General features: G+C 32.8%; 1 protein-coding gene across 2 annotated transcripts in view; it reads left to right on the top strand.

Moving 5' to 3' along the window:
• The first annotated feature begins 13,097 nt into the window (after positions 1–13,097).
• Positions 13,098–24,855, top strand: part of LOC145305927 (uncharacterized) — a 28,371-nt gene continuing 16,613 nt past the window's right edge. For both annotated transcript variants that reach the window (XM_080147808.1, XM_080147807.1), the window contains exons 1-5: positions 13,098–13,164; positions 13,856–13,922; positions 14,711–14,809; positions 15,132–15,164; positions 17,351–17,528. In XM_080147808.1, coding sequence (XP_080003934.1) covers positions 13,117–13,164; positions 13,856–13,922; positions 14,711–14,809; positions 15,132–15,164; positions 17,351–17,528 — 425 coding nt within the window. In that variant the 5' untranslated portion in view covers positions 13,098–13,116. The remainder of the gene's footprint in view (positions 13,165–13,855; positions 13,923–14,710; positions 14,810–15,131; positions 15,165–17,350; positions 17,529–24,855) is intronic.

Genomic DNA, 24,855 nt, shown 5'->3' with positions numbered 1-24,855 from the left:
TGTTACCCTATAAAATTACAGAGTGACGGACTGGCAAATATAATTATTGAGAAGTTTTGCTAAGTTAGACATTAGTAAACTGTATCAAAAAAGCTTTGTATTCAATTTACCTAACCGTTAATGCCATAAACTGATGTTCTCTCCAATGATGATTACCAAAATTACACCCGTTTTAGATTTTAAATATTGGTTAAAAAGTTCGTACACTACAAGTTTGGAACCTACCATTTAAAATGCTATTAAAGTACCCAAAGATTTTAAGCCAACCAAAAAGAAGAAACTGTTTTTAATACTTTGGGTACCAATGTAATTAACAGTCCAATGTCCCCTCCCTCCTGCATGTAAAATTGACACTTTCCTAATGGATAACCAACAATAATTTATCATGTTGTGCACTAATTTCTACAAATGGTGTTCTTTGAAATCTGATGAAAAAACTGTATCTTAAGAATAACACAGCAACCCTTTAATTAGTTTATGTCCGTCAGACTGACAGAGCTTGTACCATTATTGACAATTTACTCCACAACGGCTTTTTTAAAATAAAAATTGGTATTTGCTGACAAAATAACGACATAAACACATTTACAGTAAGTTAAAACTGACTTATTTTTAAAACAGAGAAATCATATAAGAAAAAATATTCTTATAAGAAAAGACAACAAAGTGGTTTTTAACACTTGTAACGTACAGTTAGGAGGATGGATGGGCGGTCAGACGTACAGTCACACCCTAGTTTTAGAACAGCTGGGCTATTAAGGTTTGGACATTAAAAATGCGGGTATGTTTTAACACCATAATTTTATAGATTTCCTTTTTTTCAGAAAAAAAGTAACTTAAATTCTGAAACTTTTTTCATTAAAATCAATTACAAATAGTCTAAACAGCGCACTACATACGAAAAATCGCGTAAAATTTGATTTTTGCGCGTTTTCTTGCTTTTTGAATCACAATATTCTATTTTTAAGTCAAGGGGGTAGATAGTTAGATTTAAATGCCCCCCCCCCTCAACTCGAAACTAAATGGCCTTGTAACTTTTATCTTAGTTCTACAAAAAAGGCTTCGTAATTCTTTTCTTCGAATTTATTTTATGTTGCTTATCAAAGTTTTTACCACTCTCGTTCATTTCCTTTAGCTTTCTCTCCATTTATCTGTCTATCTATCTTTTACATATTATCTTTCTCCATGCTCCTACTCTTGTACCGTTAATTGCCCCAAAGTCCCTAGCGAACACAACATAATCCTTATTTTTATAAAAAAAAAAACATGGATGACAACATCCATAAAAGCGAAGCACTGAAACGGTAGGACAAACACTTGTATAGTGTCTGAGCTGAATAATCAGAATATAAACGTATAAGAGTTAAAGTAAAATTGTAAGTAAATTTGTTGAAAAACTGCTTGATACAGGATAATGTTTATGGACATACTTACATTTTCAGGACTTGATTATAGAGTTGCTTTGCTTATTACATTATACTTTGTTGTCCCAGGAATCAATATATCAAAAATCAGATCAATCCGATGATAAGATCACATACAAATTTGTTGTTAAAAAGTAAAAAAAATCAACATGTTTATAATGGACGTACTGACATTTTGGTAATGGTTATAGAGTTGCTACGCTTTCTAAATCGTACCTAACTACTAAAGGAATCACCATGCAAAGTTTGAAATCGATATGACAATTCTAACATGCCTAAATTAATGAAAAAAGCTATCCGTTACAGACGTACGGACAGGCGGACGGACGGACCGACCCTAATATAGAAAAGCTTCGCCATTAAAAAGAGGTATTTTTTTCCTCTATGTCTAAACTTTGCAAGGAGCCGTAACCCTGCGGGACTACCTTGTAAACTTACCAAACTTAAAGTAAAACTCACACACACGAAAATTTACCCACCCCTCCCTCAAATTATGTTAGATTAAGGGGGGACGGTTTGGGAGGTTCTGCGCTCGACCAGGCACTATGAAGGAAATTCCTTTTTATTTCTTTTAAAAAAATTCCTCGTTCTCTCTTTATCTCTCTTTTACTCATTTCTTTAAACATTTCTTTCTCTCTTCACTTTCTTTTTATTCTCCATCTCACGTAATACTTACTTGATAATCATAAATGCATAACCAACAGACATACCAACATGCAAGGTCTTCAGAGTAGTTTTGTGCAAAAAAAAACTATGGTTTACACTATTCCTGAGGTTAACACCCTTCCTTCCTTATTAAACGTTTACTTTTAGTAGAAAAACAACGCTTTAATCACAAATGTCCGTCACTCAACGTCTCATAGTGGAATAATGTAAGATCCGATTTTTTTGGTTTTCACGGTAGATGGATACAAGTTTTAAAACATGAACATAACCCTCGTTATGAAATATTTTCACGTTTATTGAATCGATGTAAAAAGAAGGATGACAACATCCGTAATAGCGAAGCTCTGAAACGGTAGGAAAAACTGAAATTAACTGAATAATCAGAATATACATAGATAAGAGACAAAGCAAAATTGTGAGTAAATTTGTTGAAAAACTACTTGATACAGATAATGTTCATGGACATACTTACATTTTAGGACTTAATTATAGAGTTGCTTGTAATATTGTACTTCGTTGTCCAAGGAATCAGTATACCAAAAATCAGAACAATAGGATAATTAGATCACATAAAATTTTGTTGTTAAAAAGTAAAAAATTAACATGTTTAAAATGGACGTACGGACATTCTGGTAATAATAATAGAGTTGCTACGCTTTCTAAATCGTACCTAACTACTACAGGAATCACCATGCAAAGTTTGAAATCAATAGGACAATTCTAACATGCCTTAATTAACAAAAAAAAGCTATCTGTCTCGGACGGACGGACCGACCCTAATTATAGAAAAGCTTCGTTTTGAAAAAGAGGACTGTGCACTTGTTTAAATTTTTAAAATTTAATTTGCGTGTTGCATGTCAATCAAAAAGGACTGTAGTCATCCGATTTTCTTGATATATATTCAACTTATATTCAACATTATTCTTCCTTCAACATAACTGTTTAACAAATGTGACCTAACTTTGAATTTACAAATTTGCCGCTAAAGTGGACCAATCCCGTGTCTTCTTATCAAAATAACTGCGTATTATTGGTTGTATCTAGGCAATGAGACACATGATTAAATAATTTTGGCGGCAAATTGAAAATTCGGAATTTAAACGTTGTGGTATTTGTTTAATAGTGATATTGCAAATGAAAAAAAATATTAACATTTAACAAATATGAAAGAAAATAATTAGCAAAAAGTTAGAGGCAAAAGTTTTTTTCCCTTATGCTTTTCAAATTTTGAACTGCGGTGACTAAATTTTAAGGAAAAGGTTTTTACAGACATTCAATATTTTTATAAAAAAAATTAAAGCGACAGTCTTTTGAAATTATTTTAATCCTAATGCGATTTTGCACACTTTATTCGCCAGATTAAATACAGTGAAAGTAGATTGGTGTCCCCAAAATGTGACTTAATGCAATTCGATATATAATTACTTGGATATTTCACCAGATTTTCAGTACTACATATAATAAAGTGATACTAGCAGCTGGCTAACATAATGAAAACCCCCATCACCTCCCCTCTCTCTAGATGAAGGAAATAAACATTTAATAAGGCCAATATTAGCAACCAAAATTGACGACAAATTTTACACTGTTAATATATCCACGTATTCTATATCCATTTTAATACATGAGAATGCATTAGCCCTAAAACAGGGACAACTTATTGTTAAGAAATAAAAAAAATAATGGTTTATCTCGACTGTAAGCTTTAAAAAAGAAGTTGTCATGAATGATCTCAAATCACACATTGCAACAATATTTACATCGACAGTATTTTTTGGCATAATATAAAAAGTGGTCATGGTTGACATAATAACGACACAAAGACAATTGATAATAAAAAAATGACAACATGATAGGGTTTAATTATCATGTACAGTTAAGACTTCAAACAATCGTCTTTCAATCGAAGAGTGCTCGTCTGATGTTTATTACGTAAATAATGTAAAATATGATAAGCTAACATAAATTGTAAAAAAAAAATCCGCAACATTTTTTGAACACCCGGCCCAATTACTAGCCATACCTGTTATACTAGTTTATTAGCGGCCACCCTTTGCCTATAAATTTCTAAAATTAAAAGGAAACTAGGTTTTAAAATTTTATATTATGTTTTTTTTACTAGCGCAATAGGTAAGGATCTTGGTAATCTCTGAAGCGATATGGTTCATCTTTTTCAATGTAGCTTCTCAAAGCTCCTAAGAATAACTTGTATTTTTTTTTTTTGAGGGGGGGGAAGGGTGTATCACCATCCTTTCAAGGGAAATCGTTCCAAAAAAGTCCCTCTTTTTTTCTTTTTCTTACGGAGAGGGGGATGTCAAGGGGCCTTCAGTTAAATTGCCCTAAAAAACAGTGACGTCATATACGTTTAGGGAAAGAAAAAGGGAAGGGGGGAAGAAAATATCTTCTCAAAGTAGGACAGATTGGGGTTCGTCAATGCTCAATAAAATGATAATATTGGTTGGCGAAAATACTATCAAGATTTTTTGTGTATCTTTTTAATGTACTTAGTTAGTCTAATTTATTTAGGATTTTTACGTTCGATAGTATCGAAGCAAAAATTTAAATGCATAATTTTGCCATTGGCATCATCAGCTATCTGTTAAAACCAGAGATCCAAAGGGATAAGACATTGGCCAATAAATTGATGTACATTCCCAATGATGATGCACTAAATTACACCTTCTTTATGTTAAAATTAGTGGTTAAAACGTTTAAACACCGAACTTAATTAATTCAGTTAAGCCAACAAATAAGAAAACGCTATTATAAAACTTTTGGGACTTGTGTAATAAACAGGCCATTGTCCCCTCTCTATCTGGTTAAAACACACTATTCCTTTTCAAAAGTAATAAGATGTTAGTAACTTTGATATATTTAGTAAATGTAATGTTTAAAAGGGGTAAGAAAGCCTACAACCCTCCAGGGACCAAATGGGGAGAACTCAATCAGTTCTCAAGTTCACAAAATCTTAAGCTCCAAACAAAACAAAAAAACTTTGATTCTTCATAATGATGTATAAGAAAATAAAATTGTCTTTTTCGAAACTTTTTGGACGTTTTGATGTGTAGGCATGTGTAGGCCTGACATTATCTAAACAAATATGATTAGTCACTGCTTTTAATTGACGCTATGAGACAAAGAACCACATTAGGGATGGGGACTTTGGACTGAGCTGGATCTTTAAATCATTTTAGTGGTGAGCCAGATCGGGGTGAGCCGAATTTCAACTAATCACAGCGCGGCATTTCATAAAATGCTGTGCTCTCATTGGTGGAAAGTTGGCTCACCCCGATCTGGCTCACCACTAAAATGATTTAAAGATCCAGCTCTGGAAATTAAAATGGTACCCAAAAACTTTGACTACTTTTAAGATATTGATTGGTCAATTCAAAATTTTTCAACCAATAATTTAAACCATAGGAGTAATACTCTATATACAAATCATCCCTGGAGGGATAGAGTGAGCTTGTGTTAATACACCAATCACACACTAAAATTCATCCAGAGAAGACAACCTATGTATGTCCTCCGTGGAAGGATAAAATTATTTTTTGTGTATTAATATTAGTCATACTTAAATTCATCCAGAGAAGACACCTTATTAAGGGCATGACGGGGCGGGGCTGCGGCCACGGTTACTCAATTCGTTGCCTTAATTGTCAAATTTTTTATTAAGTACCTAATTAACCTAACTTAACTTAACTTAATTAACAGCTTTGTTTGCTTTTATCCTTAAGATAGTTTATGCATAGGTACTTAGCTAGATTAATCCTATTAGCCTCTTAGCAGGAATCATTTATTGACAATTAAGTATTTATTATTATTTTGATTGAGAAAATCCTAGAGTGAGTTTTTTTAATCTTTCCTCGTAAAATTCTTCTTCCTGGAAAATTCTCCACGCAAACTTTATCCTCGGAAAACTTAAACTTAAACTAAAAAAATTATTTTCTCCTCGGGGAAATTAATCTCTGCTCCTCGAAGAAACTTATTCTTGCCGCAAACACTTCATACGCCAAGTTTTAGTTTTGCTAACTTGTTTTAAGAAATTTAGACTGAGTTTTTTTAATATTTCCTCGCAAACATTTATCCTCGAAAAAACTTAAACTCTTTCTCCTCGAAAAAACTTAATCTCTGCTCCCTGAAGAAACTTATTCTCATCGCAAACATTCCTTACATTAAGTTTTTAGTTTTGCTTGCTTGTTCTAAGATGTTTTACTTAAGTTGTTTACTTAAGTTATTTTATTTTTTTAATTGTTGAGCTCCTCGGGTAAGCTCTTAATGGGTTTTTTAACGCTCCTTAACTTCATTAAGTTCTAATATGGTTCTCGGAATGAATGTCTTAGTGTAGAGAATTTTCTTAAGATATTTATTTTAGAACAATTTTCCGTAATGTATAATATCATAATAATGGGACTCGTTCATCCAAGCGATCGTTCTTTCTTCTGATAACTTTTTTTATTGGTCCTAGGACCTTTAAATTGTATTAACCTGTTTTAGTATGCATCTGATGACGTTCCATGGCGGTGGGGGGATACCCAATGACGGCGGTTGACCTGAGAAAGCTGGGGGTATAGGGATCACTCTTGAACACAATAGCGGATTTTTATTGATTTATTTATAACAGCGCACGATCAAATCAATTCAAAGTCGGGATAATCGGCCAGCGATAGCGCCCTAATTCCATCAAGGGCGTGCACCAGCCTCAGGGCTACGATTCTGCACCTGATTATTTCGACAGGGCAACATCCGCAAATTGATCATTTATATTTCATGTTATTTTAATCATTATTAAATATATGATGAATCGATGGGTAATAAATAATAAACCATCATGTTTTATTTAAATGTAATTGATATATGTACTATATATCTTGTATATTAATATATATTATTTATGCCCTGATGGCGGAGAATTGTCCAAGATCAGGGGTTTGTTGGATCTTATGGTAAATAAAATTGAATTGAATTGAATTGAATAATTTTATTGGGGGGAGGGGGTAATCACCCCTTTACCCCACCCCCTTGGACGTCTTTGTTTGGGATGTAGATCAATTTATCGTCCATTGTCTCTAGAGATCCCTGCAATAGAAAAATAAAACACCGAAAGCCCTAACTCTAAAAATAGCCTAAAGCTATCCGGGGACCTATCCTAACATTTCTTAAAATGAAGAACTCAATCGGTTCATTAGTTATTGAAATTTTAAGTTAAGAAAACAAATCGTATTAACTTATATATTAGGAATACCCAAGAATAGATAAAATTACATAAATCAATAAACCAGAAATCTAAAATAAATTGCCCAAAATGAAAATGCTCATTGATATTCTTACAAAATAACGAAAATATCGAGCTGAAAAAGAAGATAATTAAGTCTATTGATGTTTTATATTTATACTAGCGGCTTTGCCCCTAGCCTCTAGGGGCTTTGCCCCATGAGGTAGTTTTTAAAAAAATAAAAAAAAATATTTGGGTGCCCCGAACCATACTCCCCCCCTATTTTTTTAGGGGAGGGGGGTAATTTCATTTTTTGGGGGGTTGGGTGTGTCCCACCCTCCAAAAAATAGCTTAAAACCACCACATCTGGTCTATTAGGTATATACCCTGAAGAGTAGAATCCGATCGGTTCAGTGGTTACCGAGATCTTAAGCTTCAGACGGACAGATGGACATACATCAAGCTACTTTGTATTATAGATGATATATAAATAACTTTAAAAAGCATTAAAGTGATTTGCATTGTATAAAATATAAAAAAGCCCGCATGAATAGAGTTAAGGAGATAAAGAGTGTTACCCATGAAAAAGTCACCGGCAAAGCTAGAATTAAAGTGATAAAAAGTGTATCTAAAGCAAAGTTCGCCCGCGCACCGCATGTATAAGGTTAAAGTTTAATAAAGGAGAAAGAGGCCCGTATGAATATAGTTAAGGTGAATATAAGTAAAAAATTTGAGAAACATACCTGCATATAAAGCATATGTAAAGCATAAGTATCGGAAAATTTAAGATGTCAGCCTTGATAGGGTTAAGGTAGAACAAGTGTTAGAAAAGTAAAAGTTGCCCGCCCATATAGGGTTAAGATATTAAATAATGTAACTCAGGTGAAATCCGCCTGCCTAGATAGAGTTAAGAACATGGTGAAGAATAACGGAAAAGTAAAAGTCGCCTGCCTTGATAGAGTTAAGGACATGGTGAAGAATAACGGGAAAGTGAAAGCAGCCCGCCTAGACAGGGTTAAGGACACGGTGAAGAATAACAGAAAAGTGAAAGCAGCCCGCCTAGATAGGGTTAAGAAACAGTTTACAGGTTGCTTTAGTAGTAAGTTACATGTTGTGATATGGTTAATTTAATAATTTAAATTAAAATGTGTTTAATTCGAGAAGAAACAAGCTTTTTGAGAATTATTTATTTGTGTTTTATCGTATAAACATACTTGGAATTGAAACCTAAATTAATTTTATATATTTATAGATTACGTCAGAGCAAAATTTTGGTTTCCTTATTATTTTAGATATATAGATATTACATTAAATTAAAACTTCATTGTATATGTTCGGTTTTATGAAACAGAAACAATCATTTTCAAAGTTGCCGCACCTTAATCGGTCGGGGGGGGGGGGGGGCATGTCCCCTGTTTGGTAATGATTTTTTTTTTATTTTTGAAGCTAGAAGAACATTTTTTATCTTTATGTAAATTTTATGTTATAAATATCAAATTATAAATTTCAGTGGCTGCAGCTGTACTTGGCAGCTGCCAGCCGAAGCAGTCGGCGGTCGGTGGGAAAACGGCGGCGGATCTTTATGAAATTTTAATACGTCATGTAGACATGTAAGAAAAGCTTAAGCTTAAAATTTGAAGTCTTTAAGTCAAAAATTGCGGCAACAGGAGCCTTTTAAAGATTTCTGGAGACCTGGAGGATCAGGACCTGCAGGATCATACCTGGAACATGAAATTGACTTGAACACCTGTATGTCATATGAGGATGTACTACTAGAGGATATTTTAGTATTTTGGTAGGATAAAATGCTTTGCTTAAATCAAAAAAATATTTTGCTCTTTACCTGGATGACCCTGGCAGGAGTGCTGGCATCCTGTACCCGCCAGGATGGAGATATTCGAAAAATTCCAACTCTTAGTTATGTGTCATACTCATACTCAAAAAGTCACGCAGTTTGGGCTCTTTATTTTACACACACAGAAAATGAGATAGAACCCCCCCCCCCCTCTGACCGTTAAGGGTTAAACATTTGGGAGGGAGGGATGGGATATTGGAATGTAAATCACAATGGTACCCAAAGTTTTATCGTTCTAGTTATCTTAATCATTAGCTCAAAAGTGTTGAATACTTTTATTGAATTTTGATTGGTTGTTTCCAAACTTGTAGTGTACAATCTTTTAAACCAATAGTTTTAACCTATAAAAAGGTAATAATGTTTAACATCATTGTTGATGTGCATTACTAAATAGAGCAAATGAATCATAGAGTAGGTATGGCATTTATTGACAGTACATATATTGGTTAAATTCTTATAACACATTATTAAAGAAATAAATTGCTGTTTTATTAATAATCATTAAATTTAAATTTTAATTACTTCAACGTTTTTTGTTTGTCTGTCTGTGATGTTGACAAGTTATATGTTTGTTGTTTGTCCCTTTTCACTACTTTAAAAATTGGATACAAAATGTTTTTTCTTCGGGTAATATATCCCTGTTTTCATAGTACTTTTATGTGGTAAAATATTTTTCTCGTGTTCATTCGAATCCGGTGGATAGGAACCGGTTCTCATCCATACAAAAAACTATGTCTAGCATCGTATTATATCCAGCTTTCTACGAATATAAAAATGTACAATCATAAGATTAAAACCAGTTTTTTTAGCCCGTGCCTTCGGCACCTCGGGGTTAAAACAACTGGTTTTAATCTTATAATTGTACATTCTATATCCGCGGAAAGCCGTTTATAATACGATGCGAGAAATAACCATTCCAAACTTTGACCTATGGATGAATTGAACTATAATGATAGATACCTTAATTGCAGATTTTTTATTTCTAACAGAGATAATACAAAAAAAATACTTTAAATGTGAAAAAATTATTTTATAATATTTTTATTTTAATCATAATTATAGAGTTGCTAATATGCTATACCTATTCATCAACTTTAAATTCAAATTAGCTTAATAAAACTTCAACGAACAAATATTGAAATTTACGTAAAGACTTACCGGTTACGATTATAGCGTTAATACACTTGCCTTCTTATACCGTATTGTTATAAGAATCTGTTAATAAGTGAAGTACGGTATGAAATTATACGATTGAAACCATCATTCATTTAAAGATTCTTAAAGAAACATTTAATTGTAATCCATCAAATAACTTTATCCATTAATATTTATACAAGAACTTTTTAAAAGCGAAGCTTTTCTATAATTAGGGTAGGTCCGTACTTCCGTCCGCCCGTCCGTCACAGATGGAAATTTTTTTTTTGTTAATTTTAGCTTGTTAGAATTGTCCTATCGATTTCAAACTTTGCATGGTGATTCCGTTAGTAGTTAAGTACGATTTAGAAAGCGTAGCAACTCTATAATCATTACCAGAATGTCCGCACGTCCATTTTAAACATGTTGATTTTTTTTTACTTTTTAACAACAATATTTTTTGATGTAATCATCGGATTTATCTGATTTTTGATATATTGATTCCTGGGACAACAAAGAATGATGTTATAAGCGAAACAACTCTATAATCAAGTCCTAAAAATGTAAGTATGTCCATAAACATTATCCTGTATCAAGCAGTTTTTCAACAAATTTACTTACAATTTTGCTTCGACTCTTATACATTTATATTCTGATTATTCAGTTCTGATACTATACAAGTGTTAATGTTTGTTTGTCCTACCGTTTCAGAGCTTTCCTTTAGTTGATGTTGTCATCCTTGTTTTGTTTATAAGTAGCGTATTAGCAGCGGTTAGAAAGGGGACATAAGACTGTAAATCTGAGGTGGATTCTTTAAAAAAATTTGCCCCACTAATCGATTAGTGGGGCAAAATTGTTTTCGAGAAAACTCCACCAAAATCACATTAAAAATCTGAAAAAAAATTAAAGAAAATCATAGAAGGGCTATTAACATAAGATTTTATTTAATTTTTGTAGATTTTTCATGTGATTTTGGAGGATTTTTCTTGAAAACAATTTTGCCCCACTAACCGATTAGTGGGGCAATTTTATTAAAGAATCCACCTCTGCATACTAAACCCTAAACTTCTCTCATTCATTGATTAAAAATTTGTGGATTTTAAAACTCTTTATTGTGTTAAATAAACTAGCAGTGTTTAGGATTTTTCATCAACAATTTAATTTACGTAGAAGGTAATTTTGTTTACCAGGTGTTCAATTAATCAATTTGTTGTCAATTTCCTTATCCCCTGAGATCCCTGGCGATTAGTTGGTGTTTGTGTGTGTTTGAAAATGCAAAATACATGTATGTAGAAAAATCACGCAAAGATAAATGCATATGAATGACAGTCTAACAGAGAGTAAGAAGGCAGGCATAATTTTTAAAGAGTAGCCCCGCTTATATAAGATTCATTTAAGATCATTTAAAAGTATTTTATGAAGCATATGGTCACATTCAAAGTTACTTATTTTAGTTGCATTGCTTATATTTAATTCACTTGTATTATCTGTCTGTCTTTAAAATACTCTGTTTTCTAGAAGATGATTAAAGTCCTTCCACTTATTATGACGTCACGATAGAATAGCCAATGAGAGGCCAGTATACACTGTAATTGACCAATGGAAAAATTTATGCTGGCCTCTCATTGGTTATTTTATCGTATGACGTCATAATCTGTGGAGGGTTTTTAATCATCTTCAGTTTTCTACATACTATTTTGCATAAAAAAAACACAGCAAAACTTTTATTAGATATTTCAAGAATTTATATATTACTCTAACCAAATATAGCTAAAAACCAGCCCACAACACATAAAAGGCTTCATTATCGGATCATTAGTTTGTTAGATCTTTCATCAATTTTAAAATTGTTGTTTACGTTCCACTTTCGATTTTAATTCTAAAAGAGACTTTAATATATCGGGCCTTCGGCCCCTTAGGGCAAACAAAACTGGATTTAATTTAAACATTATTTTACAATATTATAAGTAAAGCAACTCTATAATCAAGTCCTAAAATGTAAGTATGTCCGTAAACATTATCCTGTATCAAGAATTTACTCACAATTTTGCTTTGACTCTTATTCATTTATATTCTGATTATTCAGTTCTGACACTATACATGTGGTAATGTCCGTGTGTCCTACCTTTTCAGTGCTTCGTTTTTATGGATGTTGTCATCCTTGTTATTTAACCTCTAACCAACAAATATGCATGACAATGTCCATTGAAGCGTAGCTTTAACATTGTTTCATAAAGATACAAAGAATTACAACCCCATTAATGATACATAAAATTACCCCTTCTATATAGATTCTAATTAATGGTTAAAACGCTTGAACACTCAATTTTATGAACCAACCAATCAAAATTAATTAACCCAATGTTGTCAACGAATAAGATAATTTTGTTATAAAACTTCTGGAACCAGTGTAATAAACAGCCAAATGTCCCCTCCCTCCCTGTGTTAATGGAATATTTCAGAAAGCATTGAACTCATGGTTGGACATGACAAACGGACAAAGTTAGTTATAGAGCAGGTGTTCAGCGTCATAAAAAATATTTAAGAGTAGACAATCACGAAACATTTTTTTTAAAATATGATGGTATGATCACATATTAAGAATGTGTCCATAACAGTCGCCTGCATTTTACAACAGTTTATTTATAATTTTGGTTTTGACTTATAAACTATTATTGTGTTTATAAAGTTTTGACACTCTGCAAGTGTTACAGTTCGTTTGTCCTACCATCTGCTACCAGAGCTTCACTTTTATGGATGTTTTCATTTTTGTTTTATATGTAAAATTTATATTTTCAGATTTTAATATAAATTATGCAAAAATGAGAAACGGATTAATCACCATCTGCATTCTTTTTGCTCTCTGTCAGGTGAGTTTTTTAAAACCATCTTCATTAGCGTAATTAGTAACGTGTCGGCTTGCTGTCGGCGAGGTGTCTCTGCATTTTAAATTGCAATGCAACACGCTAAATCACCTGAGGTATCAACACCCATCAGACAACCAACCCTTTGACTTCACGACCTTTGTCTGAGAAGTCCTAACTGTGCATGGTAATGAGTTGCGACTGTTTTAGGCCAAGGCGTTCCACCTACTCTAACTATTTAGGAACCATTTTTAACATCTTTAGTTATGACGCGGTGTTGGACTGAGATTCGAACCTATCACCTTCCCAACAGTATTACAATTCGAGTGTTGCCAGTGAGCCGTAGGCGATCCGCTTTGTGAGCCGGATCACCAATGCCATTTTGATTTAAAGATTGATATGAGGTGAGCCACTCTGGCTCACCTTGATCTAACACACCACTAAATGATTTAAAGTTCCAGCTCAGGCTACACAAACACTAGCAGACAGTAAAGTTCATGATGAACTAAATTATTTTGGTTAAAAAAATGGCACCGGAAAATGATTTTTTAAACTCATTAAATACACAGGGACTCTACTGTGATAATTCTTGATTTTTGGTTTCATTAAAAAAATATGAAGGGGTGAATGCGTACAATTTTCTAGTAATTATTAACAGAATTATAATATTCATATTTATATATATATATCTATTTAGGTATGCCTCTGTGGAGAGCCAGCTACCCAAGAGGATAGTTTATTATCAAGATTTCTGACAGTTCAATGTAAGCATTATTAAATTTTTAAAAATTTATTATCTATCTATTTTATCCATCAAATTAATTAATTCAGATGATTATAGTAGCATTGTAATCATTATTTTATCTTTTTATCTATCAATCAATCTATTTAGATGTTAATAGTAGCATCTAACTATTAATCTATATACCATTACCCATCAATAAGATATATAATTTTTCCGGAATTTTAAAGTTAGGGGGAGATTTGAAAGCTGCATCAAATTTTAAGGATTTTTTTTTATAAAATTCGTTTTTTCTATAATTATTTATCTAAAAGCGGAAATGCAATTTAAGTTAATTAATTTTGGCATCTGTGATTGGTGGATTTAAAAAATCTGCGCTCTGATTGGATGTCGTACATCATTCAACCAATTAGAGCGCAGGTAGTTTAAAATCCACCTATCCTATTGGTCAAAATTAATTAACTTAAAATGCATTTCCGCTTTTAGATAAACAATTATACAAAAAACGAATTTTATAAAAAAAATCCTTAAAATTTGATGCAGATTTCAAATCTCCCCCTAACATTAAAATTCCGGAAAACTTATATATCTTACCCATCAATCAATTAATCTATTTAGATGACTATAGTTACATTGATACAATTTTGGTATTAGTTTCTTAATTATTAATCGATTTATCTATCTATTTACCAATCAGTTAATAAATCAATCAATCAATATATTGGTAAAACTTTGTCCGTAGTTTTCTCATTATCAATCTATTAATCTTTCTATCCAACCATCTAACAATCAATCAATCAATCTATTTAGACGACAATAGTAGTATTGGTACAATATTGGCTATTGTGTCTTTCTTTATCTGGGCTGTAATAATGGTTCTCTTCATCAGTAATGAAGTTCAATCTACAGGTATTTAAATCTGGGTCTATTAGAGGCTACGCCCCTAGAGGCGTCTTGGGACGCTTAAGATGAGATGGGTTAAATCTGTGTCTATTAGAGGCTACGCCCCTAGAGGCCTCTTGGGACGCTTAAGGTGAGATGGGTTAAATCTGTGTCTATTAGAGGCTACGCCCCTAGAGGCCTCTTGGGACGCTTAAGGTGAAGTGGGTTAAAGTTGACAGAAATGAATTTTTGAATTTAAATAGTTTGGGTGATTAATCATCTATCGTCCATTGTTTTATCCCTGCATAAAAATTTATAACATACTACAATTATTTAATATTTTTTTCAGAAACAAGCAAATCAGACTTTGTAAGAGATGTAGGCAAGTGTTTTTTTTCGTAGCGAAGCTACTCTATATAATTCAATTTTTGTCAGTCCTTCAGTCAGCTACGATTAGGAGAACGTGATTTTCTCTGTTGCTATTTAATAAAGGCGAATGATTTTTTGTGAAGATTTTCTAGACTTATGCACATCCAGTATATGATTTAAATGGACTGTCAGTCATGCCATCAAAATTTTGGATCTACTGCAGTTCACGGTAAAATATTGCTGGTAAGCAATTTTTCCAAAAATCTATGAGTTTTAAAGGCTGCTAGCTGCCAAACGGCTGAACGTACAGATCATAACCGCACACAATTTTAAGCGGCACAAGAAGGCCTACAAATAATCTGGAATAGCCAAGATCCAATTATGTACAGGGAAAGCTTCCCTGAAGAAAAAACTCGTAAAATAGGTCTTTTCGCGCATTTCTCTGCACTGCGAGATAATTATGCATTATTGATTTATGGCTATTCCAGATTACGCCGTTTAAAACAGTGTGCGGGCATGATCTGTATGTTCAGCCGTTTGGCAGCTAGCAGCCATTAAAATTCATAGATTTTCGGAAATATTGCTTACCAGCAATATTTTACCGTGAACTGCAGTAGATCCAAAATTTGAAATTTAAAATATATATTAATTATATTTTTAAGGTTTCCTAGTATTCTATTTTGATTTATATGGACTAAACATCTGCTTTCTAACTCACATTGTCCGTTTGTCTATTCATGACTTTTTTTGTGCTACTTTTGGATGTTTTCAAAGATGCTGAAACTAAAAACTTTACTACTAATAAAACATGGAAGTAATAAAACTATCCATTTTATCAAACATTGCATGTCCAGAGAGATAATTATTGTCCAAATTGTAAATAAACAGCCAATTTGTCTGACTGTCTGTTTGTTTATATGTTTATTCTGTATGTTAGCAGGGAGGATGGGGACATTGGACTGTAAATTACACTTGTATCCAAAGTTTTTAATCGCCTTATCTTATTTGTTTGCTCAAAAAAATTGGTTACTTTAGTTCCAAACTTGAAGTGTCCAAACTTTTAAATCAACCGATGATTATAATCTATAAAAAGGGTAATTTTATTTATCTTCATTGGTGATGTATATTAATTTATCGTCAATTATCTTATCCCTTAAAGTCCCTAGTATGTAAGTTTGTATATCTGTCTCGTGGCAACATGTAAATAAGTGTTGAATGTCAAAAAAATATGATTTTCCTTAATAAAAGTCTCACAACTAAAAAGCTGATTAAATTAAAAAAAAACAATAAACAAAACAAAACATGTCGATAAGCGTTCATCTATCTATACATCTATTGATAATTGAAGTCTAGATATAAATATATTTTACATTAATCAATTTCATGAGCACTCCATCTATACATCCATCTAGTCAGTTATTTATATATTCAAATAGATTTCTATTCATCTATCTAATAGTTATCTATTTATCAATCTAAATAGTTATCTATTTATCTATCTAAATAGTTATCTATATATCTATCTAAATAGTTATCTATTTATCTATCTAAATAGTTATCTATATATCTATCTAAATAGTTATCTATTTATCTATCTAAATAATTATCTATTTATCTATCTAAATAGTTTATCTATATATCTATCTAAATAGTTATCTATTTAATTATCTAAATAGTTATGCATTTATCTATCTAAATAGTTATCTATTTATCTATCTAAATAGTTATCTATATATCTATCTAAATAATTATCTATTTATCTATCTAAATAGTTTATCTATATATCTATCTAAATAGTTATCTATTTAATTATCTAAATAATTATCTATTTATCTATCTAAATAGTTATCTATATATCTATCTAAATAGTTATCTATATATCTATCTAAATAGTTATCTATTTATCTATTTAAATAGTTATCTATATATCTATTTAAATAGTTATCTATTTATCTATCTAAATAATTATCTATTTATCTATCTAAATAGTTATCTATTTATCTATCTAAATAGTTATCTATATATCTATCTAAATAGTTATTTATTTATCTATCTAAATAATTATCTATTTATCTATCTAAATAGTTATCTATATATCTATCTAAATAATTATCTATTTATCTATCTGATCATTTATCTATTTGTCATTTTATACATCCATCCATTTATCTGTCTTTCAATCAACTATCTATTTACCAGAGTTCCAGCAGCTATCTGGTAGCAAGACCTCTGGATGGTCTGACGAGATCCTGGCGGCTCTGGGAGCTAGCCAGCAGCTTGACGCCAGCCTCCTGGCAACCAACAAGAAGGCGGACGTACTCACGGCCAAGATCGACGCCCCCGCTAAATCTAAGAAATTTTCAACTTTCAATAAAAGGTAAGTGTTTTTTTTCCAGTATGGCTTCAAAACAGATTAATATCCGCAGGATTAGAACCGGTGCACAGCCATACTGAAAAATCATGTATAGCATTGTATTACAGGAAATTTATCATGAATATCAAAATAAAACTCATACCGGTTTTGTTAGTTATAATTATTACTCTATAAATAGAAAAGTCTGTTTGTTTGTAAGAAATGGTATATGTGATTTTCTCTGCTAATATTAAAGATAGACAACTATTTGTACATGAGGCAGTCTGTGCGTCAGTCATACTACAAAAAGTAAATATTAAATATTTGTAATACACAAGAAAAAGATTTCTTGATTTTCCATGAATTTAGTTTGATTTATAACTACTGATTATCTGCTCTATAACTCACTTTGTCCGTATGTAACTCCATAATTTTTATCCATGCTCTTTTACACCGAGCCCCCTCCTCCCCCTCCCATGTTTTTGCCCATGTTAGCAGCTAGTACGCGCTGTTCAATATCAATGATAATACATTTTAAAATACTTTTTCTTAATAAACACAAAGCCACAAAAAATGTTCATGCATACATTCTAAGGCAACATCCTACTACACATATGTCAATCTTTTTTGGTGCGCTTCTACTTTTTGACTGACCCTCCATCATGCAGATATCATTTAAGTCTCTTAAGATTTCACACAATGTGCTGAGCTGGATCTTTAAATCATTTTAGTGGTGAGCCAGATCGGGGTGAGCCAACTTTCCACCAATGAGAGCACAGCATTTTATTAAATGCCGCGCTGTGATTGGCTGAAATTCGGCTCACCCCGATCTGGCTCACCACTACAATGATTTAAAGATCCAGCTCTCTGGTTAAGCACTGATAAACCCCCGCCCCTTTTAAATAATAAATTGAAATTAAGAGAGTGAAGACCTTTCCTTATACCAAACCTTTGCAGTGTGCCCTAACCCCGCGGGGCTATCCATGACCTAATATAATATAAACTAACTTGACTTAAAGATGTAAACAAGCAAAGAAATAACTAACCTCCCCACCCCCCCCCCCCCCCCTTTATTTTTGATTTATTTTACAATAAAGGGGAAGGGGGAGGTGAATCAGGGCTTGCCAGGCTACTTTGTTTAAAATCTTTATACAATCTTATATGGTCTCTACGCCTTCTACAGTATTTTAATGTAGTAGTTATAACAGATATTGTTAATGCCTTTTATGGGCCAAGACATTCCACTTATTGTTACAAATAACTCTATAAAATATAAGTCATCGCCACCAATTTTGATAAAATTATCCTTGTTATAAGTGCATATACATAGTGTTTCATATATCATGTGCAAAAATATTAGCTATTGTGGTACATTTAACCTTGATGAAAGTTATGATTATTAATTTAGTAATGGCTTATACTAACATAGCGGCTTCGCCCCTAGCTTCTAGGGGCTTTGCCCCATGAGGTAGTTTTGAAAATAAAATATAAAAAAATTCTGGTGCTCCGAACCATACTCTCCCCCCAAATTTTTTTTTGTGAGGGGGGGGATTTCATTTTTTTTTTTTTTTTTTGGGGGGGGGGTTTGGGGTGTCCCACCCCCCAAGAAAATAGCTTAAAACCACCACAGGACCAATAGGTATATGCCCTGAAGAGTAGAATCCGGTCGGTTCAGTGGTTACCGAGCTCCTTTGCTACAAACAAACAAACAGACAGACAGACATCGTTCTACTTTTGTATTATAGATAAAAAGACAAGGATGGCAACATCTAAAAGGTAAAGCTCTAAAATCAAATCTTATGACATACATGTTTTTTCATAACAGCTTAGAGCCATTTTAATCAAATTAGAACCCTTTTACTAGCAGCTTCTCTTTTAGTTCAGAATACATTTTTTGCACGAAATTTTTTTTGGGGGATTCAAAGTAGTCTTTGCTCTGGTGCAATATCCATGTATGCTTTAATATTTCTTTTTAAAAACCGCTAAACATTAATTTTAATATAGTAAACAGAGGCCAAGAATTTGTACTTATACTACAGGGTTTAACCCTAGTCTTTAGCAGCTTTCTTAATAAATAGATAAAGTAGCCTAAAACTAACCCGAATTACAGACCTAAAAGATAATAATGATAGAGTAATCGCTACTCAATCTATAATAGAATTTTGTTTCTGGTAGCTTATAGATTTTGAAGGTAAAAATTCTGACTGATGCTTTATTTTTAAGTGCTTATTGAGCATCACCCCCGCCCCCCCCCCCCCTCCCATTTTTTGTGCCATGTATAACTCCTGTTCCTAATACAACCTAACCTAACAAGACCTCCATGCACCTATTTTCAAAATAAAAGTTTCTGTGCTCGACTAGTGAAACAGCCTTTTGAGATTAGACGCCGCGCGTAAGCAACTAGCTAGCCGCAGCTATATCAAGATGTTATACACTTTGTGCACAACTGCAAAGCCATTATTATGATCATAATTCAGTGCTTGATTCTTATGCATTATGATTTTTCAACATTTTAACATTTTTACGTGGATAATTATAAAGTATTTTGTATGCAACAAGTAATAACAATAAAGATCCGCCGCCGTTTTCCGGCCGCTGAAATTATATTTTAATATTTCTAATATAAAATTTACACAAGATAAACATTTTCTGCAAAAAAATTGTTTTTTTCTAGCTTCAAAAATAAGAAAATTACAGCCGTTTGAAATTTTAAAATAAAATAGGACATCTAAACAAAGGTTGTTAAATAACAAGGATGACAACATCCATAAAAGCGAAGCACTGAAACGGTAGGACAAACGGACATTAACAATTGTATAGTATCTGAACTGAATAATCAGAATTTAAAAGTATAAGAGTCGAAGCAAAATTGTAAGTAAATGTGTTGAAAAACTGCTTGAAGCAGGATAATGTTTATGGACATACTTACATTTTTGGACTTGATTATAGAGTTGCTTCGCTTATAATATTGTTCTTTGTTGTCCCAGGAATCAATATACCAAAAATCAGATCAAATGGATAATTAGAACACTTGAAAATTTGTTGTTAAAAAATTAGAAAAATCAACATGTTTAAAATGGACGTACGGACATTCTGGTAATAATTATAGAGTTGCTACGCTTTCTAAATCGTACCCAACTATTACAGGAATCATCATGCAAAGTTTGAAATCGATAGGACAATTCTAACATGCCTAAATTTACGAATAAAAGCTATCTATCTCGGACGGACGGACGTACGGACGGACGTACGGACCGACCTTCGCTTTTAAAAAGGTGAAGGAAGCCACAATTGACTTTGACTTACTTTAGGTCGGAAATTCATTATTAAACTGGGGACTTGCACAAAAATTTTTAGCCTATTATCTCTAATAGAATTGAGATAATAGGGGGGAGGGGGCGTTCAACGCCCCCCCCCCCCCGACCGATTTAGGTGCGGCAAGGGGACCGTTGTTAAGGGTTAAGTCATAAGCCATTAAAGTTTGAAAACGGAGGATAATTAGCATAAAAAGTAGTTACTAAAGTATTTTTTCACAAAAAAATGTCAATTTGCTTGAGACTGTTATATTTTTCTTGGAAGTGTCATTTAGCTTAGAGAAATTTGCACCGAAAACTTAAAAAATACGCCAAGAAACAAGAAAAAAATAATTAGAATTACGAACGTGCGGAATCTACTAGTTATGGAGTTTATGCTATATAAATCTTGACGCTGATACCACCCCCTTTATTTTAAAATGAATTATAGAGTAGCTTCGCTACTAATAAATTAATAGTTATTTCTCGCATCGTATTTTAAACAGCTTTCCGCGGATATAGAATGTACAATTATAAGATTAAAACCAGTTATTTCCCTGAGGTGCCGAAGGCACCGGCTAAAATAACTTGTTTTAATCTTATGATTGTACATTTCATTTTATATTCGTAGAAAGCTGGATATAATACGATGCTAGACATAGCATTGACATTCGAATGAATACGAGAAAGTTTTTTATTACTTTAGGTCAGGTTAGGTTAGGTTATATTGGGTACTGGTTAGCCCCGCAAGTTTAGGGTGTGGATAAAAAATATAAGAAAGGGGGGTGGGGGGGGGGGGGTCAATGCGAAACCGGCCATACGAGGGAAAGTCCCAAAATCTTAATTATTACACCTAAATTGTTTCCTTATTGTAATGCCAGAATATAAAAAAAATCTTTAAAAAGATTGAACAAGAATGTAAATATCTACAGATAATTTGTGAAGAACAAAAATTTTTTTAAAAATCAAGGATGACAACATCCATAAAAGCAAAGCTCTGAAATTGTACAAAAGATATCACGTTTTTTACCTTTTGCTGCGCTAATTATAGGGAAATTGTTTATATATTGGCTAATTGGGATAGTGTATATCTATGTAGATTATATCTATTATATTGTAATATGCAAAATCAGAGTCAGTGCAGTGTTAAAAAAAGTTATCAAAACAAAAATTTGCAAGGTCTTCTGCGAAAACTTAGGACTGGGAAACTGTTTTGTCAAAAATAAAGGACGATGACGTTCTATAGTAGCCAAGCCAGGTGAAATTATAAGCCAACTGGTAAAATGACTAAAAAAGGAAGAGAGAGAGAGAGAGAGAGAGAGAGAGAGAGAGAGAGAGAGAGAGAGAGAGAGAGAGAGAGAGAGAGAGAGAGAGAGAGAGAGAGAGGGGGAGAGAGAGGGAAAGAGACAGAGAGAGGCATGTTAGACTTGAAGAAAAAAGTTAAAACATGCTTATTGCCAAAATAATACTTATAAAATCCTCAAGCAATACTGATTTTGATTACGGGGCAAAAATTATAGTTTGTTCCTAAATTAGTATTTTACATAATTTAGTATATATGTCCGAACTCAGTAATCATAGACAGATGATTTCCAAGACGAGTAGGCACTATTCTATTATATAAAGTAGTAATCGTTTTTTGTCTGTCCCAAAAGATTTCGCTAACCGCTGAACCGTTCTCCTTTACAGTGAAGCTTCTTGAAAAGGTTTTAAACTATTATTGGAGAGGGTGTCTTCATCCCCATCCCCCCCCCCAAGAATATTTTGTGTACTCTTTTGAAACTCAAATTTCAAAAGGGATGAGGTCGACTTTTTCCCCTCCTACCTTAAGTGCCCCTAGAGGCTTCTAGAAGGCGTAGTAGCTATTGTTAAAAAAAAGCATGTCCGTATTAGGCATCCTTTATTTAGAAATTGTTGAATATGAGTTGTCACTTTGTTTGCCTGATTTATAGAGCTTTGCTTTTACAGATGTTGTTATCCTTGTTAATGCTAATACGGAAGGGCTGATTCATATGCAGTTGAATTTTAGACATTCAAATATTAAAAATTTAGTATCAAAACCTTGCGCAAAGATTTTCGAAATTTCGGTCAAGCAAAACGACATTTAATTTTTTTTTATTTTCTTGATATTTTCTTTAGGCAAAATTGATAATAGAGGCTCGATAAAAAGAGTTTTATAAACCCGAAAAAGCTAAACAAAATTATTTTTAACGATTAGAAGAAAGTTTTTTTTATGGGAAAACATTTGTTAGCAGACAAATTTAAATATATTTTCAAGCAAATTGGGGAGTCGTTACCCAAGTACATCTTTTTTTTAGGGGCGTTTCTAAGGATTTAGTTGGATATTTATTGTTAAGGTTTTAGGGGGGGGGGGGGATATGGGGTTTCAAAATTTAAAGGGGGGGGGGGGAACAACTCTTTATTTTCCCCTTCGCCTTGGACTTATATGGTAATACCTTGGACTTTCCTCATATGTGCTATAAGCCTTATTTTTTTTGACTGATAAATCAACATGATTTAAAGAGTAGCTGGGCAATGGCATCTCATAATTCTTAAAAGTCTCTTTTTCTGTTATATAAAGAAGTAAAGTTTTTTTCTGTCTGAAGCTTAAGATCTCAATAACTGCTGAACCGATTGGGTTCTCTAATTTTGGGAATCTCCACATAGGTACTATGATGTTGTTAGGCTATTTTTTATTTAGACTAGGGGCTAGAAGCCTTTAAATGTTTGGTTTTTTGTTTCGTTCAAGTTTCTACGATATGTTGCGTAAGAGTCTCTTTATACGATACCTCGCAATGTTACGTAAAAAAATTCGATTTATTATTATTTCTCTTGGGAGGGTGGTGGTACCTTCCCCCAAAATAGTTATGAACCTTCCCGGGACCTATGAAAGCTACCCTGTTAAGGAGAACCCGATCGGTTCAGCGGTTATCGAGGTCCTTTGGTACAAACAAACACACAAACCTCCTGTTACTTTAATATAAGGATAAAAATCTTTGGATGGTATAATGTAATTTTTCTAATCCTATTTCTGCTTTTTCGAATGCACAGCCCCAATACGCTAGGAACGTAACCGTTAGTTCTATAATAAAAGGCAAAGAGGAGGAGGAGATATTGGAATTCTGATTGGGTTGTACAAAGTAACACTGTCAACTCATTTTAACCAACAATTTTGATTTACAGTACACTTAATGATATTGGATGTATATTATTTTGTCGTCCATTGCCCCAACCCTTAATATCAAAAGCGAAGCTTTTCTATAATTACGGTCAGTCCGTACGTCCGTCCGTCCGTCACAGATGAATAGCTTTTTTCGTTAATTTAGGCATGCTAGAATTGTCCTATCGATTTCAAACTTTGCGTGGTGATTACTGCAGTAGTTAGGTACGATTTTAGAAAGTGTAGCAACTCTATAATCATTACAAGAATGTCCGTAGGTCCACTTTAAACATGTTGATTTTTTCACTTTTTTAACAACAAATTTCATGTGATCTAATCATCCGATTGATCTGATTTTTAGTTGATTCATGGGACAACAAAGTATAATGTTATGAGCGAAGCAACTCTATAATCAAGTCCTAAAAATGTAAGTATGTCCATAAAATTATTTTTTTCAGTTTTTCAACAAATTTTCTCACAATTTTGCTTCGACTCTTATACATTTATATTCTGATTATTTAGTTCTGATCTATATGAGTGTTAATGTTCGTTTGTCCTACCGTTTCAGTGCTTCGCTTTTATGGATGTTGTCATCCTTGTTCTTAATATATATGGAGAGCATAAATATTTGCATTGTTATATTTCTAACAATCAATTCTGTCTCACCAAGAAGCATAAATTAAGTTTTTAGGAGAATTTTTAATACAATATATTATTTATAAGCAATAGGATGTCTCTTTGTCTTTTCTTTTGAAGTAGAATTTCAGAGAAGCTTTGAGTTTGTGTTGTTCCAGGTCAGGTTTTAGACTGTTGTGTAGGTTTGAGTTGGCCCATGGGTGTAATCTCATGATTTTACTTTTTTTTGTGTCCACTTTAAATAAAACCTCATATAAAAAAA

Source organism: Acartia tonsa, chromosome 14, assembly GCF_053477335.1.
Source record: "Acartia tonsa isolate MP-2025a chromosome 14, ASM5347733v1, whole genome shotgun sequence".
NCBI classification, from domain to species: domain Eukaryota; kingdom Metazoa; phylum Arthropoda; class Copepoda; order Calanoida; family Acartiidae; genus Acartia; species Acartia tonsa.
This window is presented reverse-complemented; position numbering and strand designations above follow the sequence as displayed.